Source organism: Coenobita brevimanus, chromosome 7, assembly GCF_032717465.1.
Source record: "Coenobita brevimanus isolate Jiangsu-jjx chromosome 7, ASM3271746v2, whole genome shotgun sequence".
NCBI lineage: Eukaryota > Metazoa > Arthropoda > Malacostraca > Decapoda > Coenobitidae > Coenobita > Coenobita brevimanus.
Genome location: NC_136960.1, coordinates 5248989 through 5271109, shown reverse-complemented (window position 1 = coordinate 5271109; position 22121 = coordinate 5248989). Strand labels below are relative to the sequence as shown.

Below are 22121 nucleotides of genomic sequence, written 5' to 3'. Positions count from 1 at the left end.
CGTTTGCCAGTTCAGGACATTATGTTCCAAGATTCAGTTTCTAAAGGCAACCAAATGATAACATAGATAGTTTGAACAGTTCTTGCTGTACTGTTGGTGACCAGAGGCCATGAAATGATGATTTAACACATTGGTATGACTGGTTGGCGGGTCGAGATGGTATTTTGCAGAGCCGAAGACATAATGACTGCAAGGGGAACACTGTTTCCATGCTTCCTTGACAGCGACCCTGTCCAGTGTGGTTGGACTTAACTAGTACAGTATATCTCCACAGACTGCTTGATAGGCAAGCTTTTTCACTGCAGCAAGGCAGTGTTCCTTCACAAAAAATCTCACATTACATTCTGGCAAGTGGAGAAAGGAAAGCACAAAAAGGACATGGAAGCTAGATTAACTGAAGGCAGAAAAGTGGTTGGTACTACAGGTCTTGATATGGAGCATAAAAATGAGTATCCTACGGAAGCTGCATGAGGATGTATTAGTACCTACATAAATGTGTGTGTGTGTGTGTGTTTTCCCTTGGTGCCATATCATAAAACAGGTGCATAATCTCCTGCCTTACTGGCCCAGGGCCACTCGTGTGACCATGTTGCTGCTTGTCAAGCTTTGCAACGGTTCTGTTTTCATCAGACATATGCCAAGCCTGGCCCTTATGTCAAAGACCAGCTTCATCAAAGAAGGAGTCGGTGGTGAAGCGGAAAAAGGTGACACAAGGAACATGGCTCAGAGCAGCAGGAAAGGGATCCGATTCTGAACAACAGAGGGTTTACTCCAGATGTGGAAAGGAGCCAAAATTCTGCATCGTGTACCACTGTACACCACCATGATGAACAATGCTGCCATGTTGTGGGAGAATCTGAAGCAGCTGGAAAGAATGGGGAATAAAAAACAAGGAGTTGCTCCTCATGCATTTATGGCTAATTTAGGTTGATCTGAGTATGGTATACTACAGTACAGTACTGTATTTCAAAACTCAGGCCCACCTTCGAAGTCTAAAACTCAGAGGGGAAGCAGTGAGTGCATGGTGGAAAGCAGTGGAAACAAAGGGAGACAGCTCCAGTCAGGTCAAGTTCGATGGAATGAGGCTGTTCTGGAGGAAAGTTTTTTCTGAAATCTTATCATAAAAGATGAGAACCATACACCAGGTTCCCAGGAAGCATACAACCCTCTCCTTACTTGTAGGGTTCAGTGTTTCGGGTGACTTGAGCTACCTGATAGCTGCTTACCACACAGACAGCCCTCTGCAGTTTCATCAGGGAGTAACATGGAAGTGATCTGGCTCTCCAGCTCAAAAGTCTGGATGGTTTTATGCCATGCCACAAGTACATTGTTGATTACCTGCCACCTCTATTGCTTCAGTATGCCTGGTCTTCCTTAAAAAGTATTTCTAAATTACCCACTTAGACATCCATCTACTCTTACGTATGCAGCCCATGAAGCAACAACATTCAACAATTTATTTAACCAGTAAATAACAAAACAGCACAATGAGTACTGTAGGGTAATAATCTATTCATATCATATATTCATGAATGATGTCAGTTATATACCACATTTGCTGGTCTTCAAGTAGAAACTTACACCAGACACACTTTCTGGTGATCATTCTTTACTCTTAATTAGCATCATCCTTTTCCCCTTAATTTTGACCAAATATCCAATTACAGTTTTGACATCTTTTATGATGGTGATGACATGTTTGCTATTATTAATAATTTCTCTGTCATGGACATACTGAATATTTCATTCTGGCTAATGACAGACAATTTATGCCCCCTACAGGATGAAACTTGTAAAAAAATATGGTAATAATGCTTTTCTAAAGTTACTACTCTCAAATTCTGTATTTGTTAAACTCAGCAAACATCAGCAACTACAGTACAGTAGGGCCTCGCAACTAACGATCTTAAGAGACTGATGAAACATTGCTGGTCATGAAACCGCTGGTTTGGAGGCAAACTTTATACTGTATAACGAAAAATAAAAATAGACTAAGATTTAGAAAGTTCGACTATTTTTCCATTTCTGTCTACTTTTATCCACTAAACAGTCACATTTTTATATACTTATTATAATTAATAGGACAAAGCAACAAAAAGTCACCATTAAATGCACAGAAGGCAGATTATTGAAAGAAAAAGTTCGGAGTTGGAAGTGCGCATGCTTACTGGGAGTAAGTGTTCACCACCATTTCCACCACCAGCCACAGAAGCCATGAAGCTAGCAAAAACAGTGAACAATGGAGGTAGCCAGGGGAAAAAAAACAAAAAAAAAAAACAGTAAGGTCGCACTAGCGTAGCAATAGGCAGGACAACAGTGAATAGAAACACGCCATATGACTCGCTCGCTAGGTGCAGCTCGCTCACTAGACAAGACTCGCTCGCTAAATGACGACTGCCGAGGAGTCGCTAGTTTCGAGGTTTTTGTCGCTAGTTATGAAGCTGAAGACAATTTCTGTCCTATCACTAGACTTGAAATCTCTAGTCAAAAAAACATTAGTTGCAGGGCCCTATTGTACATACCTAAATCAAATAAAATCAGTGTATCGTGGACATGAATATAACAACAAGAAACATTGTAGACAAATGGCATTTCCTTTGATGGGTATTAACTGCAACTTACCTACATTATCTCAAACAGTCTTTAAGTCTGTAATGAAGTTCAATACTGCACCTGTGTACACATACAAATCTCTAATTCCTTCAAATAAAATCATAAACAAGAAGTACAAGTAAAAATCTAATGGTTGGTAGAGTCATTTTAATAATCTGTGTACAAAAGACTTCCATGGAATGAAATTTGTGTCTGTTATTTTACATAAATAAGTCCAAACGATAAAAATGACATAAGGCATCTACTTCTGCTGCTAGGTATCATTATGAATGAAATTTTATCGACATGTGGTTTATGCTCTTTAAATTCTGACACTACAGTTCTATACAGCATAAATTTTGCAAATAAGCCCTAAATATTATCAACTACCATCAACGAATCCCTCTCTCTCAACAGCCCAAATATTACCTCTGACATCAAACCAATAACAAATTACTTTCCTTATTGAAATTACAGTATAAATATATGGGAAAACAAATCACAACAACTAAATACTACATTGTTTCAATATACTGTACATTAGATCCTTTCCTTGATGAAAGCTTCATAAAAAAAATATACAAGCATTCTATGTTCCATCTTAAGTCGAGCTGCTCAGTCGGCTAGCAATTCTTCTTCATCCACATTGATGTCCTGTGAATAAGATAAAAAAACACACCATAAATAAACTACATTAGGTGATAAGTTTAATGATAAATCAGGCTGGTCAAGTAAGAGACATTATAATGAATGAATGAAAATATAATTTATTCCATCAAAGCTCTCCAATACATTCATCATTAAAACATTATCACAGCAGGTTACTGACAATAAAATGAGAAACAAGTACTACATCTATCTATCTATCTATTGCCAGACGCCTTAATCCCTTATACAGGGTGGCCACAAACAAATCGCCTCCACATCACCCTGTCCTCCGCCATTTCACTGCCCTGCTCCCAATTCACCCCCCCCCCCTCTCATATACCTCTCCACTCCATCCCTCCATCTCATCCTTGGCCTTCTCCTCCCTCTCTCCCCCTCCACCTCACTCACATACACTCTCCTCATCAGTCTCTCGCTCTCCATCCTTTCCACATGGCCAAACCACCTCAATGTGTTTCTCCTAATGCTTCCTATCACATCCGCATCCACACCACAACGCTCCTTCACATCCTCATTTGTCAATATGGGGAAAAAATGTTCTACTACAACCCACTGTCTTTCTATTAAAATGTCATAACAGCATCAGACAGAACACAAGTAATGTACTGTATGTTTTGTAAGGTTGATGATACAAAAAGGAACCACCTAAATTTCCTGACTAAAGTCACTGAATCAATGTTTGTCTCTACTAATACTAAAAAATCAAACTGTTAGCAATTATGGCCAATAAGATGAACTAAGATATGTAAAACAAAATAACCCAATAATGCTTTAGCATAACACATCCATTCCTCATTTCTATTATCAGATATCATGAGCAAATGATTCTACTATGCTTTGCACCATAATTTTGGTAAACTGCACACAATGGCATGAAACAGTATGCCATTTAGTAATGTAAGTGTAATGATGAACTTTTTCTGACACAGTGCCACCCCTGCAGGTCAAACAGGTATGCCAAAATACAAATGCCTGTACATACAGCCATAACAGCACAGGCCTGGCAAAGTGTTAGAGAAAGATGACAACTGTTCTTCACTCTACAAATGCAATTAAACAGTATAAGATTGCTGACAATTGCAGTGCACACTTGAGTTATGGAATACTGCTGAGAAACTATGGAGAACTGCAATCCCCTGTGGTAAGGGTACTTTCCAAAAGCTTCAACAGACTTTCTATTAAAAAAAATAATAATAATAATAAAAAAATATATATATATTGCAAAAATAAATTTCAACACCAAACAGGATCTCCCAAACCAAGAAGAGGTTTCTCTCTAGCTGAAAGCCTCTAATTGGAGTGACTGAAGATTCAGTAAATCTCAATCAAATTTTTCAACACAAGGTGTAAGAATGATTACACCAACCATCAGGTCTCTGCAGCAAACCACAATCATCCCTCCACAATACATAACTCATGTGCTGGCCAAGAGAGTAAACAGGACAGCCACTAGTTAATGGTCAAGGAGGTAGAAACAACCCTTTTTCCAGCATCGCAATCATCAGCAAACTATGTGAAATACTTCTAAACTTCCTCCAGGAATTCATTCTACAGAAACTACCCCCTCTGAGAAAAAAACTCGCCTTTTAAGATGACAGTAGGCAATCATCCTTCTCTACTAGGTTACCAGCACACAAAATAACATTATAGCATTGGTGAGCTATATATACTAATAAAAGATTCACACATCATACACCACATAGCATCACTCTATCCATCATTCATACAACTAAAACAACAGTCCATCTCAGATATGTTGGACTTTTGGTTCACTCAAGTCGGTCAACTACTGTACTTTTGTGAAGCAGGACTGCACAGTCAGAAAATATCATATGGATATCTAACAACAATAAGAAGCATAAGTTACAATCAGTACCTTCATTTTTTCTTATATCAAAATACATCTAGTAATTTATGCGTGCAAAAGTTCAGTGTATATATACTTGCAGTATTTACCACCTGATCTGCAAATCATGGTTAAGGTTTAGAAATTCTACGTGCTACTCACATTCGGGTCCATATTGTCCTCAATCCTGACTTTTTCAAGATCCAGCTCCAGCTCTCTCTCCAGTTGTGCCTGGTCCATGGCTACACGTCCTGCCCCACCACCACCTACTGCCATAACCACAGGTTAGTGCGTCAGTCAAATATGAAGGGACATATAATGCATCAGGGAGAAAGATGAAAGATGATACAGGTTTCAAAATGGACATTAGAAAGCCAACAGGAAAGTTAGGGAATCCAGTGGAACATCAGGGAGTCAAGATGATTACTAAGTGGTCAGCAAATATAATTCAAAGGGAATACCACAGATCAAAATTAATATTACGATACCATGAGGAATATCAAGGGATGAAGGGGAAAGGGAGAGTAAAGTGAATGGAGGTAAACGCAAAGGGAATGAGGGGGAAGGGGTAGAAGAAAAAAGGAGGGTGGGAGTGAAAGCGACCAGGAATTGAGGGGATGGGGTGAAAAGGATGGCAATTAAGGGGAATAAGCAGATAAACGGAATAAAGAAAAGCAGATATAGGGAAAGGGAGTGATGAATGAAGAAAGAGGGGTGCAAGGAAGGGGTGAATGAGATGGGGATAATAGAAGTGAATGGGGTGGGGAGGAAGAGGAGGAATGAGGGAGGGATACAAAGGGGAGGAGGTGAAGGGACAAGGATGTGAAGAAAAGGCTCAGGGTAAAAACTCTCAGGTTACAGTAATATACAGAGTTCACAGTTAGAATAGGTAGTCATAGTTCCTGTAGGGGGGATCATCATTAAAGTAAGGAGTCACGGTAAAATTCTGGGCTATGGTAAACTGGGGCTCATGGCAAAAGTTCGATGCTGGATGCTATGGTAAAGTATGGAGAAAAGTTTTAACCTGCATCGTCACGATAGAATATTTCAGTCAGAGAAAAAGATAAAAGTGGTCATGTTAAAAACTGAGGATAATGGCAAATTTTGGAGGTTACTGCAAAAATTCAGGATCATGGAAAAACCAAGGTTCATTGTGAAAAGTGTAAGTAGAGGAGAAAGTCATAAAGAAATAGGTGGTGATGGTGACTGAAGCCAAGGGAAAAGAAGAGGGTTAAGGAGAAGGCAAGGCAAAAAAGATAAGACTGGAAACAATGGAATGTGTAGGGTGAATATGAGCAAGATAAGGAACATTACAAGGGGAAAAGTGGGTGAAGAGAACAATAGAACAGTTGAAGGTGAAAAGACTGAAGGGATGAGAAACAAGCAGTGTCTCATGGAGAAACTTCGGGGAAGAGTATGGGTCATGAGATGGAGATAGAGAAATTGAACTGTTTTGAGGCATGAATTGGATAGGTTATGTTATGTTTGTAAACAGGTAGCTAAAGCAGAAAATTATAATATTTTAAATAATGTTGGTGATATCATAAAGTGTAGAATGTGATGAAAATTTATTAGAAAGATAAGATACCCAGCTACAAAATTGACAAGAATGAATGCAGTAAGTGAGGTTCAAAAGAACATACAGTTATGAGACTATGTGGAATAATCAATGGATAAGACAGTGAACTATAGAGTCAAGGCTGTGGAAAACTTACTCTAAAAAAAAAGCACTGTTCCCACAAGACAAATTAAACTAAAGATAGCATGCATTAAACAACTTGCTACTTGAATACTACAACATAACAGCAAATACCTAAATACTAGTAAAACACAGTGTAAGAAACAGTGGTGCTGGCAACAAAAGAGTGTCACAACACACGTCATAATGGAGCTTTGACGGACACAAGATCAAATTACCTATATTAAAAGGCAAAGAAAGAAAAAAAAAATTAAAAAGTCATATCCAGTTTGCATATCAGCATATAAAAATTCACAAAACAAGAGATGTAAACAAAGCCTGACATAAAATATAATCACATTGCTACACTAAGACTAGTAAAAATTGGGCAAGGGAGGACTGGAGGGTCTAGGTTTCATCATTAACCACTGATGTTAACGAAGCTTATTAGAACACCTCCCCCAAATGTATGCATTTATCTTTTAAGTGGAAGATGTTCCGGATTTATCCTAGTTAATAAGATCACCTAGTACTGAACCACATATTGCTCCTTTCAGTGGGAGAGTTGTCCTTTGGCTGAGTAAAACAGCTTGGCATTTACCAATGTAAAATATATTAATGTACCTAAACCAATGATGATGATGATGACCTAAACCAACAGAGATGGAGACATTTTACAAAGCAGGCTCCAAGCTGGATATACAGTATTGTTCCCACATTGTAAATTTCCTCACACTAACGGCAACAGAGTCTGCCTGCTAAATACAAGATACCTTACTGCAGTGTATGAGCATGGAGATGGTGGGGAGAATGAAGCCACTATAATATGGTAAAGTTCATTAAACTTGAAATGGTGACTATCTATCTATCTATTGCCAGACGCCTCAATCCCGTTTGGGGTGGCCACAAACAAATCGCCTCCAAGTCGCCCTGTCCCCCGCCATTTCACTGCCCTGCTCCCGACTCACACCCCCCTCTCTCATATACCTCTCCACCCCATCCCTCCATCTCATCCTCAGCCTCCCCCTCCCTCTTCCCCCCTCCACCTCACTCACATACACTCTCTTCGTCAGTCTTTCACCCTCCATCCTCTCCACATGACCAAACCACCTCAGTGTGTTCCTCATAACACTTCCTATCACATCCACATCAACACCACAACGCTCCTTTATATCCTCATTCGTCAGCCTGTCTCTCCACGTGACTCCACAGGCTCCTCTTAAATAACTCATTTCCACTGCTCTCACTCTTGACTTGTGTCCTTCCAACAATGTCCAAGCTTCACTTCTATACGTTAGAGTTGGTATCACAATACTGTCATGTAGTAACTTTTTCACTTCCATGCTCATTATATTAAGGGAATGTTGGGCATGTCATGGGTCACTAACTGGGAATATATCATAACATAGTAAACTCTACAGCAGGTCAAAAAATTAAGCTCCATCTTCATTCCATCATCTAGGCTGTTTTACTTAGTCTAATTATCTTTCAAATTTGCAAAATATTGTATTAAGGTTTAATTACAATGAGCCTAAAAGAATAATCAAGTCCCAGAAAAGCACTGAATTTCATATCAGATATGAATTCAAAGAGGTAAAAAACATTATCTTTAATCATTTTACTAGCGCTGATAAGTGCTTCTATGTGGTAAAAAGTAAAAGGGAAATATCACAAGACCCAAACATGCACCATCACCATAAAAAAGCCATTTAGTTATATACTCTATCACCATCACACAATCAACACTTCAAACTTCATTTCTGCTGTGCTTAAAGAACAAGGTGAATGGTAATCAAATATGGTGTCTATTTATCTATCTACAACCAGATGCCTTAATCCCATCAGGGATGGCCACAAACAATCTGTCTCCATTTCACCCTGTACCCTGCCATTAAAAAAAAATTATAAATCCTAGGTGAGCATGGTAAGTCACTACTTCAGCACAGTTGAATAACCTGACACTGATGAAATGGCTATATATACACCAATGATATTAATAAATCTGTCAACGTATGCAAATTTACAGATAATGTAAAATTATTGATGATGATGTCTAGCCCTGCACTCAATTATCAATATTTGCATTACATTTTTGGCTGTAAATAAACGATACTGAATGCCCAGCAATTTATCAGCAACGTAGGTCTACCCCATTTAACGGCTCAATTGCACTTTACAAAATCCGATCATTCTGTGGACAACTTTTAAGTGAACATACCACAACCTTTCTTTATTGGAAAAGGTCTGAGATGGTTTTAAGGCCACTTTTTTTTTTTTTTTTTTTTTTTTTTTTTTAACATACACAGTACACTCACAGTTTTGGTCAGTTATAGTAAAATATCACTGCAGTATAATACTGCAGACTCAGATATATATTTCTAACATGGTATATAGCAAAGTGATATTATTATAGACAGAAGGGAACTTTGGCTTCCTTTTGCCAATTATTCTGAGTATATATATATATATATATATATGTGTGTGTGTGTGTGTGTGTGTGTGGTCATAAAACACTTGGAAATTGTAACTGCTGACAATTAAACACAGCAACTTCAATAGTTGTAATAATTAAACAGAATCAATCACAAAATCAACCATTAAATTGGAATTGCCAGTCTACCATCACCGTGAAGATTTTATATCTCCTAAAAATTATGCTCGATCTACATTACTGTGGAGAACAAATTCACATACTGTACTGGTATGCTCATCAGATTTGCTCATTACCTTCATGAATCATGAAAACAGGCTAAATATTATAGCTACCAATTTTTTTTTTTTTTTTTTACTCATAAGTACCTAATCTTATCTGTAAACTTTTCAGGTGCACATGAACATTAATCATTTTCAAAATTATGATCAGTTTCATGTATGCAACTACTACTACGGAACTGTCCTCCTTGGTTTACTGTTCTCCCTACCCATGACCTCTACTTTTATATTTAATGTATCAAAGCACCTCAAAATAAATGGATATATGATCTAACACTCTTATTTTGTTCAATTGCCTTTCCTGGGAAAAGTTCCCTTTTTTTTCCCCCCTTAAATAATTAGATATTTTATCCACAAAAATTCATCAACATATTGAATGAACTCTTATAAAATTAGTTATGAAGTCAGATCTAATCGAAGAACACTCAAACTGGAGATGACGGTTGTGCCTTATAAGCAATGGTTTGACAGGACGGTTTGATCACATAAAATACCCCCAGGATGTAGGTTTGTTCTACCCTTATATGATCTGGACTATGGTTACTGAACTTCAGGGCATTAGGGTAGAGTGGGACTGGATGTTTGTACTGTTATACAAATATTCATGAATAAAATAGGTTAAAGAGTAGCATGAATATCACTGACCATGAAAAGTAAAACAAATGTCCCTATATAACATATTCTAAACTGTGTACTAAGCAACAAATTTAGCTTCAGGACTATCTATTTGTTTCGGTATTTAATTAGTGTCTTATACAGTTAAAAACATTTTTCATCTATATGTTATGAGCTTTTGATATGAAAACCCCTTATAATATGATTACTTACAAACTTCTGTGATCAATAACTAATAGAATAAAACCATTTTAAAAATCTAAATGCTTCCTGCTATAGCAACAGACTGGTTAGTAAGCAGGTTATTTTGTTAGTATTCTACTTACTACAAAAACAGTATCATACAGTGGGCAAATCTCAAGTGTAGTTAGAGTATTTGTGGTCTGGTTAATGTATGGCAAATAAATTACAGGTACAGTACTGCATGTGCCCAGTGACTAGATGAAAAGTTATAAGAAACAAAAAAATGCATAACTGACAAAAGTTATAACAGTACATTTTTGTCATAATTATGCAAATACAGTAATTTTTCTTCTTGTATAAATTAAGTAATGTAATTACAGCTGCTGTGAGTGATTCTTAAGTACTGACAGGAATAAATGGGGCAGCTGCATGTAGGTCATAATGAGTGCAGGCAAACAGACCAAGCCACTCATAACTGGCACAAGGTAAAAGCGTTCCAGCAATGGTAGGTTCACTAGAGCCAATACTAATTACTGTACACTGGCGTCTTGGGTAGAAGTCTAATGCACCAGTAGGGTTCTTTGAGCATAAAGGTACAAGCAGTTTTCTCCGGACTTTACTTGCAGCCAATAACTATACCTAATTACAGTAGAAATGACTGATGTAATGCTTAATTATACAATGCAGTTAGTAAATAATTTTAATGAAAAAGTGTCTCTTCTCGATTATGAATGCCTGATGAGAGTTTCTGGCTTGTTTTCCTTGAAGCCAGTTAAAAGAAACAATGGCTATAACCTAGACTATACTGTATTAGATGTATGATGATCTAAATATGTAATACAGCACTACCCGCAAGCATCAAGTGTATCATCTGTGTTGGTCACACACATGTCAAGCCCTTATATCAACCATCAGAGATTTGGGATCATCTTCTCTTCTTCAGTTTTACTCACAAGTTATAGTCTTATGGTGAAAGTGATTGTATTGATAGTTTTCTATATAACCACCATAATGATGATCCAATTGAAAAAATACTAAACTGACTTACTATCATACTACTGTTTTTATTTTTTTTTGGAAGGAACAACCCTGTGGGCTTCTGGCCGTTGGTTTCTCCTTCCTTGCATAAAAATAAAAACTTCTACATATGTCAGTTATAATTACTGTTGTAACTGTTATTTAGTGCACACTGAAAAGTTTCCGTGGTTTACGTTTAATGGGAAGAAAAAACTCCTACAATGAATACACTACAATTGTCTGATGGCAGCCAAAATACACAAGATAAGGTTTCCCATATGCTGAACAGATTATTTAGGATAATCTACAGAGGGTAAGCTACTCCTAAGCTGAATAAAACCATCTGGAGGTACCTGTAAGATTTTACATACCCTTCAAAATTTCATTACAGCAGACATTTGCTATAACGTACCTCACTATAACAGATTTTGGATTTAATGACTGCCTCAGAGCTCAGCAAATTTTGGCAAAGCTATACTGAACAATGGTCATTTAATGGGGTGCATCACGTGGCCCTTCTGAGCGCCTCTGAACCCACCAAACTGTTTTTCGACTACATCAAACAATGGTCATTAAATTTGGCACATTATACAGCCTTTCTGAACTGAAAGTGCCCTCTCCCCATTGTGACTCCTGAGGTGTAATAGGAGATTATGGTAATTCTGCACTAGCCACAAAGAAATAATGACAAGGATGTGAAGTAAGCAGCATAAGGGCAAAACTATGAGCCAAGTTAGTGTAAAATGGGTAAAGTGTTAATTTTCTATACTGGAATGTGATACTGTATTGCACTCTTCTGAACTTCTACCTGAGGGGGAGGGGGATCCTCGCAGTTAACGGACTTTCAGCTTTAATGAACCTAGCATCCCTCTAATTAGTTTGTTATAATGAGGGACTACCGTACTACAGGCTACTTCAAATTGGCCTGCACTGTCACGGAGTGCAGGCCAATTTGAAGTAGCTTGAAAAGGAAACCTGAGAAGCTAATTTTTTCTTGCTTGTTGCCATACATAATCCTGGAGTTCAGGTGCGTCTGCCAAATCGAAGAAACCCTTGATCTTTGACTATTCAGTGATGCTGCTGCTATTTATATAATCTATACTAAGCTCATGAGAATAAGATGTTAATGTATAAAAATGAGCTTAAACCAGTAGTTACTTTTTAAAGTCCACTGCTACTCCATACAAGAGTCAGTAACTTTGTTTACAATAATCATGCAACTTAGCCAAAACATTCGTTACTTTGTGAGGTATGCTTTGTTTCTGACAGTTACAAAAGTACAGTATAACTGATACTTTGAAAAAATCATCAACTAATTATATATGACAAAACAGCAGTAATCAGTAACACTGAATAAAAACGTGCAATAATTTATGAATAGTATATTAATGTTACTTAGCATTATAAATGTCCTTCAATGGTTAACTCAAAAGCGATATTTACATAAATTTCTTAGTAAGAGACTCGTGTGCTTGACAAAGAAGGCAAGATGCTCCCTTACCCCTTACCAACCAAAAAATTACCTAGCGACTCATTTTTCATCTGCTCCAGGCCCCAGTCTTCCACATCGTCCTCATCCCAGGATATTAATTTTCGTGCTGTTGCTGTTGCTGCTGCTCCTCCTTCAACTAGATTCTCATCTTCAAACAGCTTTTCTTCCGCTGTGTCAATCTTGCTCTCCGATACAACAGTAAAATTACTCTCATCTTCCAGAAAGTCAACTCTTGGTGGAATTCCAACTCTAACATCCTCATCTTCTTGAGCATCTTCAAAGGGATCTATGTCAAAGCTCGAAGCTTGTATGCTGTCACTTTTATTTTCAATGCTAAGTGACTTGTCATCAACAAATGAATCAAAACATTGTACTGGATCCTCCTTCGCCAATGAAGGGATGTCATTCCCAAATAGTTTCTCCTCCACCTTGTTTATATCAGCATCTTCACCTCTCACGATTGCTTCACTGACTAAAAGCAAGGTACAGGTAGGTTCAGTAGTCGGTCCTTAAAAACTAGGCACTTGTACCATGATCATATTGAATATGAACTACCATTCATGAGCTGCAATTACTGTATGTGCCAAGGGTGTTGAAATGTGAAATCATGCAAGTTACTATTATTAAGCATCTAATGGTGAAATAAATCAATTAAATAAATCATTTGATAATGGTAATCAAAATAATTACAGCAGTGTGAATAATGTTATGAAAAGTAGGAAGACAACTAAACCAACATAAGCTAATATCTTTGTATAGTAGGGCAAACAGGACCTAAAAGTCAATACAGTACAAACAAATACATGGATGAGAAGACAACTACAGAAGGGAATGCACTACCACACATTAACAATAAAAATATGCAAGGTCTACTTCATCTGAACTTCATACACACAACTCCATTCATTATGGATAAAATTGGATATGATTATTATATTCTAAAACCAGCATCGTCACTTCTCATTTCTTGAAATTTTTTATATACAGTAACGGAGGTTCAGTTTATTAGTCTGTTTTCCATGTGAAACACAAAGGCACTGCTAAAGGTTGTTTCATTAACTTAGGGGAAAAGAAAGTACAGTACAAACAAAACAATCCTGCATAAAAAATAATTCTTGGGCTTCCCACAGATGTTTACAATGTAATGAAAAGCAGGACTTTGTAAGGATAAAATCCATTTATCACTCTTCTCTCTTTCATTTAGAGTCACCCTTTGGGAAGAGGCCTCAAGCCACCTTTGATGCTACACAGGCATTAGGAATGGTGATGGGTGAAACCAACCCAGACTCAGAGCTGAGGATACAATTCACTACTTTTTGTCTACAGCTGTAATGCCGCACAAGGCATGATGACCTTTTCCCAGCATCATTAATGTCTTGTCTGCTTAACTGTACAACCCTGCTCATGTGCACATATTCCAGTTCCATTTGGTGATGCTGGTCTTACCACCAGGAAATGTGTGCATGGCCAAAATCAATATGAAGTGTGAAGGACATGACTCCCTCAAGGAGGGTTTACTGAATCGGGTGCCTCCAAATTCACTCTCAACTGAGTAAACAAGATATTAATGACACCAGAGGAAGGGCATCCTGCCTCATGAGGAAAAATAACTGAAGACACAAAGCAATGCACCATCTCCTCTGCTCTCTGAGTTTGGGAAGATTCCTTGAGTCACCACTTCTAATGTGTCAGTAGTATTGAAAGTAGCTTGAAGTCACCCTTCCTGATGGGTGCCTCCAAATGAGAGAGTCTTTGCAGAAAAAAGAATTGCTGGTTATCATATGACAACAAACAAAGAATGTACTGCCACATTTTGTAAATGCACCAAAACATATATTAATGTGGAACATCGGAATAATTTTTGGAGATAAATTACATTTATGATTTACATTTTTTTCTCAATCCCATCACTGTGTGTAATATAAAGTGTTATCCGTCTCTGTGGGACACACACTGCTGAAAACTAATCTTCTTCACTTCAAATTTTCAAAAGAAATACTCATCATACAAAATCAAAACCCATACACAACGTATCAATCATTCCACTTCCAAATGAAATATACTGACGGACTTAAGGTGACCTAAGTCGTGCAAAATGGTGAGTTGAAGACACCCTGCTTCTGGCTGTAATAGCATGTTTAGGCTGACTAGTGCCAGGTGGGCAGAAAGTAGCCATTAGCTACCAACCAACACATGAGACTGAGGTTGTATCACCCCACACTTAGCACCATCAGCCATTACAGAATATCCTCTTATTTACAGAATTAATCAGCAGCATTTCCATAAATCATAAAATTCACAAACCACAAGAGGTTTTGTGGAGATCTCCCTAGTCTACTTTTCCGTTATATACTATATCATGGTGGAAAAAAAAAAAAAAGTTGGTGAAAATTAACAAAGTGTGAAGCAAGAACGTACTGGTATCATGGGCAGGCTGTGGTGCAGGAGTGGGCGTAAGAGGGTCGAAGGGGAAGGTGACCACTGTAGGCGGCTGGGGGGAAGATGGTTTTGGGGATAGCACAGGGGCAGCAGCAGCAAGGTCAGGAGGGGCAGAAGACAGGAAAGGTGCATCTTCTGAAAAGTTCTGACCACCTGAGGAAGTTGGAGAAGTAAGCTATAATAAACTACTATAGTATATACTACACAAAACAATGAGTTACTATTCAGCATGAATGGCTGATAGAAAAAACTGGTATCTTTTACGTCAATAAAATACACCAGTATCAATCTTATCTATCTTACCAACACTTTGCCCCTTCCATAGAACTTAGCCTCCAGGCTACCCTATCCTTTTAAAAATCTTTTGCTCCATAAAATCATTCTTCCTCCATTCCTCTGTCACCAATTAACTGTTCAATTTCCTTCTCCAGTGTAGCAGGAATTCCCCTCACTACACTGTCCATTTTCTTACTTCCAAATACAATACACAAAGATTTTTGCTTTAAGTCAGCTTTTTTAGCATCCTTAATGCAATTAATTCCATGTTGAACTGGTGCTGGAGAGGGGTACCTTCATGTGGTGGTACCAATATAACTGGGTACCAGTAATGGAGCTCTCCAATCATTATTAAGTCCTTCAATATCATCCCTATCCCCTGAAATGAGGAGGATGAGCTGCAGAAGGTTGGCAATTCCTGCTGGCAGTTCACAGGGTTCATGTATCAGATGAACCTGGGGCTGCTACCATTACTACTACATACTCCACACTGAATTATGGGAAAACTGCCAACTGACCTATATAGCTGTTTGGATACTTTCCTCCATCTCTGTGGTCTTTTTCCAGCATTCTGTCATCATACCAACTAAAGTGTTTTTCTCTTTATCCACTCCACATCACAAAGCATGTCTTCTGCTTTTTCCTCCATGCCTACATTCTAATATAAACCATAGAACCTGATCCTACTTGTTCCATTTACAATTTTTCACCAAAGTAAAAGTATTGCTCTTAGGGAATTCACCTCAACAGTTCAGAGGTTTCATATTTTTTCCTCACTCAAAATCATGATTCATATCTGACTGTGGGAGCTGGTAAATGTCCCTCAATACCTCTGTCACTTCCATGCTGACCAGTCCTTTCCCGGAACAGCATAGTAACAGTATGCACTTCTCATCAGTTTTCATCTCTGGATTTTTTTTAATTCCCTTGTCCATCCTTCTATAATTAGCATTAGGTAAACTGTCAAAGAAGACACCAACTTGATAACAGTATCACTGACCAAACCTATCACATTAAAAATACTTGAGAAAGAAAATCAGAAAAAAAGAAAATGTACATGCAAAAAGCTTTGTAGCATATGCATTCCTACAGGCAAAGCAAGAGGATGACAAAAAATATGCTTTCCTAATTGTAGTAGAAAAGTAACCTTGTTACAAGTAATCTCTGCCATCATAATTATTACTGTCCTATTCAATTTTCCCACACCATGAGGTAAGCAGGAGAAAAAGGCAAGCACAGCAGTCATAAATGTACAGTTAATCCACCATGTGACCACAAAATTATTAATAAAATTTTATAATACCTGTACTCAGTTCTTTCCTGCAAGCTGTATCACCTACATTTCACTAAATAAATGCCTATACTGTAAAACGTTTTCAGAGCCTACCTGGTCGATTAATTCAGACATAATTAACAAAACATAAACTTTAAACATGTAATGATACTAATAATTTTCTCCCCAATCCCATAACCAAATTCACATCAAAGACTGAAGCAGATTTTCAACATGATGGTGGAATACCAGCAAACTACAATAATCAGTCAAAGCTTACCTGATGGTGGGGGCTGCTGTGGTGCATCAACAAACTCTGCTTCATCTCCTTCAGGTGCAACATATACAAAGGTACCAGCTGCCTCTGCAGCTCTCATCTCTTCTTGGGGCTCCCTCTCATGATTACCCTAATGAAAAGCAAAAACTGAAGAAAAGGAAACAAAGACTTAAATAACAATGACTACAATGATGAGATTTCACATTTAACTTTTCAATTAATTCTTACAATATGGACAAGGTACTTGTGTTCACCATGTCTCTTCTTGTTGATATTAGTTAGCAGTTGGATCTAAATACATACTGGAATAGAAGGGGAAGAAGCTGCAGGGATTGGTTTGGTCTGTGATTCAAGATACTGCTGTGTCTTGAGTGCATCCTTAAATCCTGGGAAGAGGTTGTCATACTGTGCAGGGTCTGCCAAACTCTGACCAATCTTCTCACCTGCTGCCTTTCGCCACAACCCTACCACACGTGATACTTCTGATGGCAGGTATGTTCTACAGCCAAGAGAAAATGAGAAAAGAAAGCAGGGTGTGAGGTTTAGAAAGAAATTACACATCTAACTAAATATGAGGATGTACTGTACTTGCAAAAGCATGTGAAATCCCTTAACACATCAAGAACTCATATTTTTCATGCATCATACTATCAAAAGCACACTGCTTAAGGCAGATTATATACACTGGTTGAAGTAAAGGGAACATATGAAGTGTGGAAAGTGAGGGATGGATATGACTAAGATATCTTTGTTAAGTGGCAGACAAGTAGGCAGACATAAATCAAATATTAAAATCAACTGAATTATTTTCGACCTCCTTTTACACTCTGACAATTTTCTTTTGTTCTAGTTATTGGTACAAATTTTACTCAGCTTGGTACATACTTTGAAGACTGAAGAGTTATATGTATACAAGTCTCAATAAAATATGTAGTGAGGCACTGTCAGCCACAAGGAAACATCGATTCATTGCATGGGACAGCCCTACTGGGGCAGTTATTTGCCGGTGATGGGTCTGCCCAACCAAACAGATTGGGGTTCACTAACAACAAGCACTTCATTCAACATCATCATCATCATCATACGGACCCTCCTATTACTAACACTACACTAACAGTACCTCATCCATCATTATCATCATCAACATATTGTCCCTCTTTCTCACAAATACATGGGCTGGAAGTGATCCTGAAACAGAAACAAGAAAGCAGAAAAGCTAGACTACTATCCAACAGATTGCCCCATAAAATACGCCACACATCCATTCAGTCATCTGTTCCACCTTAAAATTCTTGGCACCACCTCACCGGCCAAATGATCCCTATGACATTTACCTAATAATGACTGTGAGAGAGAGATCGTTTTTATCCTTTATCAATTCATCATGATCTTGACCTCTTTTTCCCACCTAAGGATGTAATGAGGTAAGGTCCAGAAAGCAAGGAGAGAAAGAGAACACTACAGAAGAAGAACTATCAACAGCATGCCAGTGATGTGGGCCAGCACTTATTCACTTGATTTTCCTACTTCGATTATCCACACTTTTACTAACACTATCCATTAACTTATCTGATGACATTCCATGCTTACTCCTATCCCTAACAATGAGTATATACCCCATTTCACTACCCTATTCACATTCACTGTATATGATTTTACCATCTATAACAATTTCTCATCAACCCTTTGATGTACATACTCTGTTCCTCATCTACAATGCATTTCTACAAGAAAAAGAAAGTACTAGCATATTGCTTTCATATTTGTAAGCTGAATGTTGCAAAGCAGGTAAAATAAAATACTGTACACCAATCAGTTATAGCACTACAGTGGCTTAGAAAGTTCATTTCTAGGTCCAGTTTTTGCATATCAATAAACATATACCCATAGAGGATATATTTAATAACAGGTGTATCATTTCCAGTGATAACATAGAAAACTAAAACAATTATACAGTTTTATATTTTAAAAAATAAAGAAAATAATGAGCACAGGGCTGCAAGTAACTGTAATACAGTACAGAACTGTAAAATAAACCTATTCTTTCTACAGGTCAAGGAAAATTTTTCTTGGCAAAAGGGAAACACTGTAACTAATCATTTCTGTCCTTTATTTTTTCTTCCCCCCTCCTCTCTCTCTCTCTCTCCCTCTCCTTTTTCTTCTTCCCCCCCCTCTCTCTCTATCTGTCTTTTTTTTTTTCTCCCTCCCCCTCTCTCTCTATTAGACTCTAGCTTTAATCAGACAGTATATTACCCACCTCTGGACAGTGCCCTAGTGGTGAAGGCCATATCTAACTTCTCATCACCATCAGTCATTATCATTAAGACTTTGCTTCCCAACTAGGGATGAAATGAGGCTGAATTCTGAAAAATCCCCTCTAAACTGAGTAAACTGTCTGAAAAAATTAAAAACTCTACCAGGGGATTAAAAATATATGATGGGGAACTCATACACCATTCTCATTTCAATACTGGGGCTGAATCACTTACTCAAACATTGCAGCAACTACTTTGAAAGATGGAGATTATACCTGGCAAAGAAAGCAGCCTCTGGGATCCTATTGGTCTTGATAAGGAGACTGAGACATTCATGGAGGTTGCCAGTGAGGAAGTGTGAGAGGAAAGCTACATTGTTCCGACCCTGGCCCTCTGCTTCAACACCCACCTCACGTATGAGACTCGCGTTACCTGTTAAAATTGAACACATACTGCTTATTGTCTATCAGGTTATACAGCACTGTAATCTTCTACTCCTCGTGACACACAGTCATTAGAAGGATGCTGTCATGATGACAGCTGCATACTGCACTACAATTTGGGATGTATCAAGAAATTTCTTTCCTTCAAGCACAACCAGATAGTGTGATGAAGAATGTAATAAAAGGTGCATCCTTCCCTTCAATACTACAACTACAAAATCAGTCAAACATCTGGTTCAAATGGCCCCAGATGTTCACAAAGAAAATGAAAACATAGACCAGTTAATATCCCACTGTCTCAACTTCACACAACAAAGACAGAGATACAGTACTGTAATCCCTCGATTATGCGGACTTCCATTATCCCCGATTATCCAAACAATCCATTACCCACAGGCTGTGATCTGGCTGCTCGAAACCATTATTCGTACATTTTTTCATTTTATCCGGACAAAATGCTTGTGTCTGGGTGGAAATTATGGCTGCGTGAACATTTTCACCTGGCCAGGAGGGAATAGCCAGGTGGCGCCACGCTGTCTGGCTATGTAGTTCACCCAGCATCCACTAGAGACCCCCTCAGCTGCTCCCAGTTCCCATGTGGCAACCGTGTAGTGAACAACTACCGTAATCTCAGACAGTTGTTATGGCAGCACACGTGGGGGCTTTTGTGATTCTTCCCTGCCTGCTTCAAGCCTTGCTATTCCTTGCATGCCTCTTCCTAGGTGTGTGATGACTGCCCCTCCACCAGGGAAAGGGAAGAGGGTAGTGCTGACTCCGGAGAAGAAGCAGGAGATCCTGGTTAAGACTGATGCAGAAGAGTTGACTTCCTGCATCTTAAAGGAGTATTATTTTCCATGTTTGACCCTGGTAAGTGCTTGGCTGTGGTTTACAGGTCTGCTTGACCAGACAGAGTAGTGTTAAACAACAGGAACAAGTGTTGTACAACGTACTGTAGTGGTCTTTTACAAGGCCTTTCAAAGTTAGGTTATGTATGAAGCGGGGCCAGGGGAGAAGTCCATTATCCAGATGATCCACTTTCCGGATGTGCCTTTGACTCTATTACATCAGATAATCGAGGGATTACTGTAGGGTATAACGTAACTTCTCTGAGAGATCTCTGGGAACATCCTGTAGCTGAGACCAACAGGCAGCAGGGTTCTCATAAAATAGTTTTCTGGGATATCAAAATAAGGTGTACGGTTTCTCGAAAGAATTCGCAAGGTGGAACTATTTTAGAAGTACAGTATGGTAAGAATAAGTGAATCAATTACCATACTTTTAAGTTCATTTGAAATCTGGAGGTTTTTAAAAAAGAAATCTTAGGGTGAGAAATACCTAATTTCAAAAGAACAAAAGTACAGTAAGAAATGTACAACGAAGTAACGAAATGGTGAAACAAGTAACATTTATTTATCCACTCAATCAGTGTGGTGCTGCTCTCGGGGGTCTGCCCTGTCCTCTCCTCCATCCTTGTTTCCTTCCATCTTCTTCTGTCTTTCTTTCCTTCATTCTTTCCTCTTCCTTCTGCCTATGGGTGACTTTACACTCCCTCTTCTGCCTTTCATTCCTTCATTCTTTCCTCTTCCTTCTGCCTGTGTGTGACTCTACACTGAGTAACAAGCCAAATGGTTTCCTGTACACCAGGAAACCATTTACTAAGCTGGGTGGTAACTATATAACCAAATTTTGGCGCCTGGTGGTTTAGTGGCCAATTATTGTGCTCCAATCAAATTGAACCAGTGAAGGTTTATATCCAAGGGGTGATTGGGGTTTATTGCTCATGTAATGCCACTCAGGGATGAGTGAGGCTGGTCACTCTCATCTTAAATGTCAGGACCAACTGCCTAGCCCCGGGCTTCTACACTCCTCATGGGGCAACATAGGATTGGATGATGGATGGATGGATGGTAATCAGAAGAGTATTTTGTTTATCAGTGGGAATCTTCTTGAGGTCTGAGAGTATACTTCATATCTGTTACCCGTCTAAGTGTTCCATGCCTCCCCCCCCCTTAACAGCACAGTCAATAGTATCATTCTGCACTGAAAGAAATCATACCTGATGCATAATGGTCTGGCAGTTAATAGCATCTGTCTGGGTGAGGGTAAGGCCATAACAGGGGTCTGTTTTTCAAATCATGTACTGCCACAAGAGGATGTTTACCAATCACATACACTTCAAAAAATATTGGCCAGCAGCAGCATAATACCAGGCTCACGTACAGTGAACCCAGCACCCTTTCTATAGTTCATTATCTCCATTGTGGGAATCAGGAGGGTGCTGAGGGATATTTGTAAAATACAGGTGCAGAGCTCCATAGTCAAATGCATGCCACCATGAGAAAATGTCCCTTTCCAGC

The 22121-nt window shown here is 38.5% G+C and overlaps 1 protein-coding gene across 1 annotated transcript in view; it reads right to left on the bottom strand.

Annotated features, from left to right (window-relative positions):
- Positions 1-2811: 2811 nt before the first annotated feature.
- The window catches only part of beta'COP (coatomer subunit beta'), a 40905-nt gene continuing 21595 nt past the window's right edge, over positions 2812-22121 (bottom strand). The window contains exons 14-20 of the mRNA XM_080275916.1: positions 19597-19753; positions 17370-17565; positions 17070-17196; positions 15220-15393; positions 12833-13273; positions 5267-5370; positions 2812-3246 (exon numbers count right to left, since the gene is read on the bottom strand). Coding sequence (XP_080132042.1) covers positions 3208-3246; positions 5267-5370; positions 12833-13273; positions 15220-15393; positions 17070-17196; positions 17370-17565; positions 19597-19753 — 1238 coding nt within the window. The 3' untranslated portion in view covers positions 2812-3207. The remainder of the gene's footprint in view (positions 3247-5266; positions 5371-12832; positions 13274-15219; positions 15394-17069; positions 17197-17369; positions 17566-19596; positions 19754-22121) is intronic.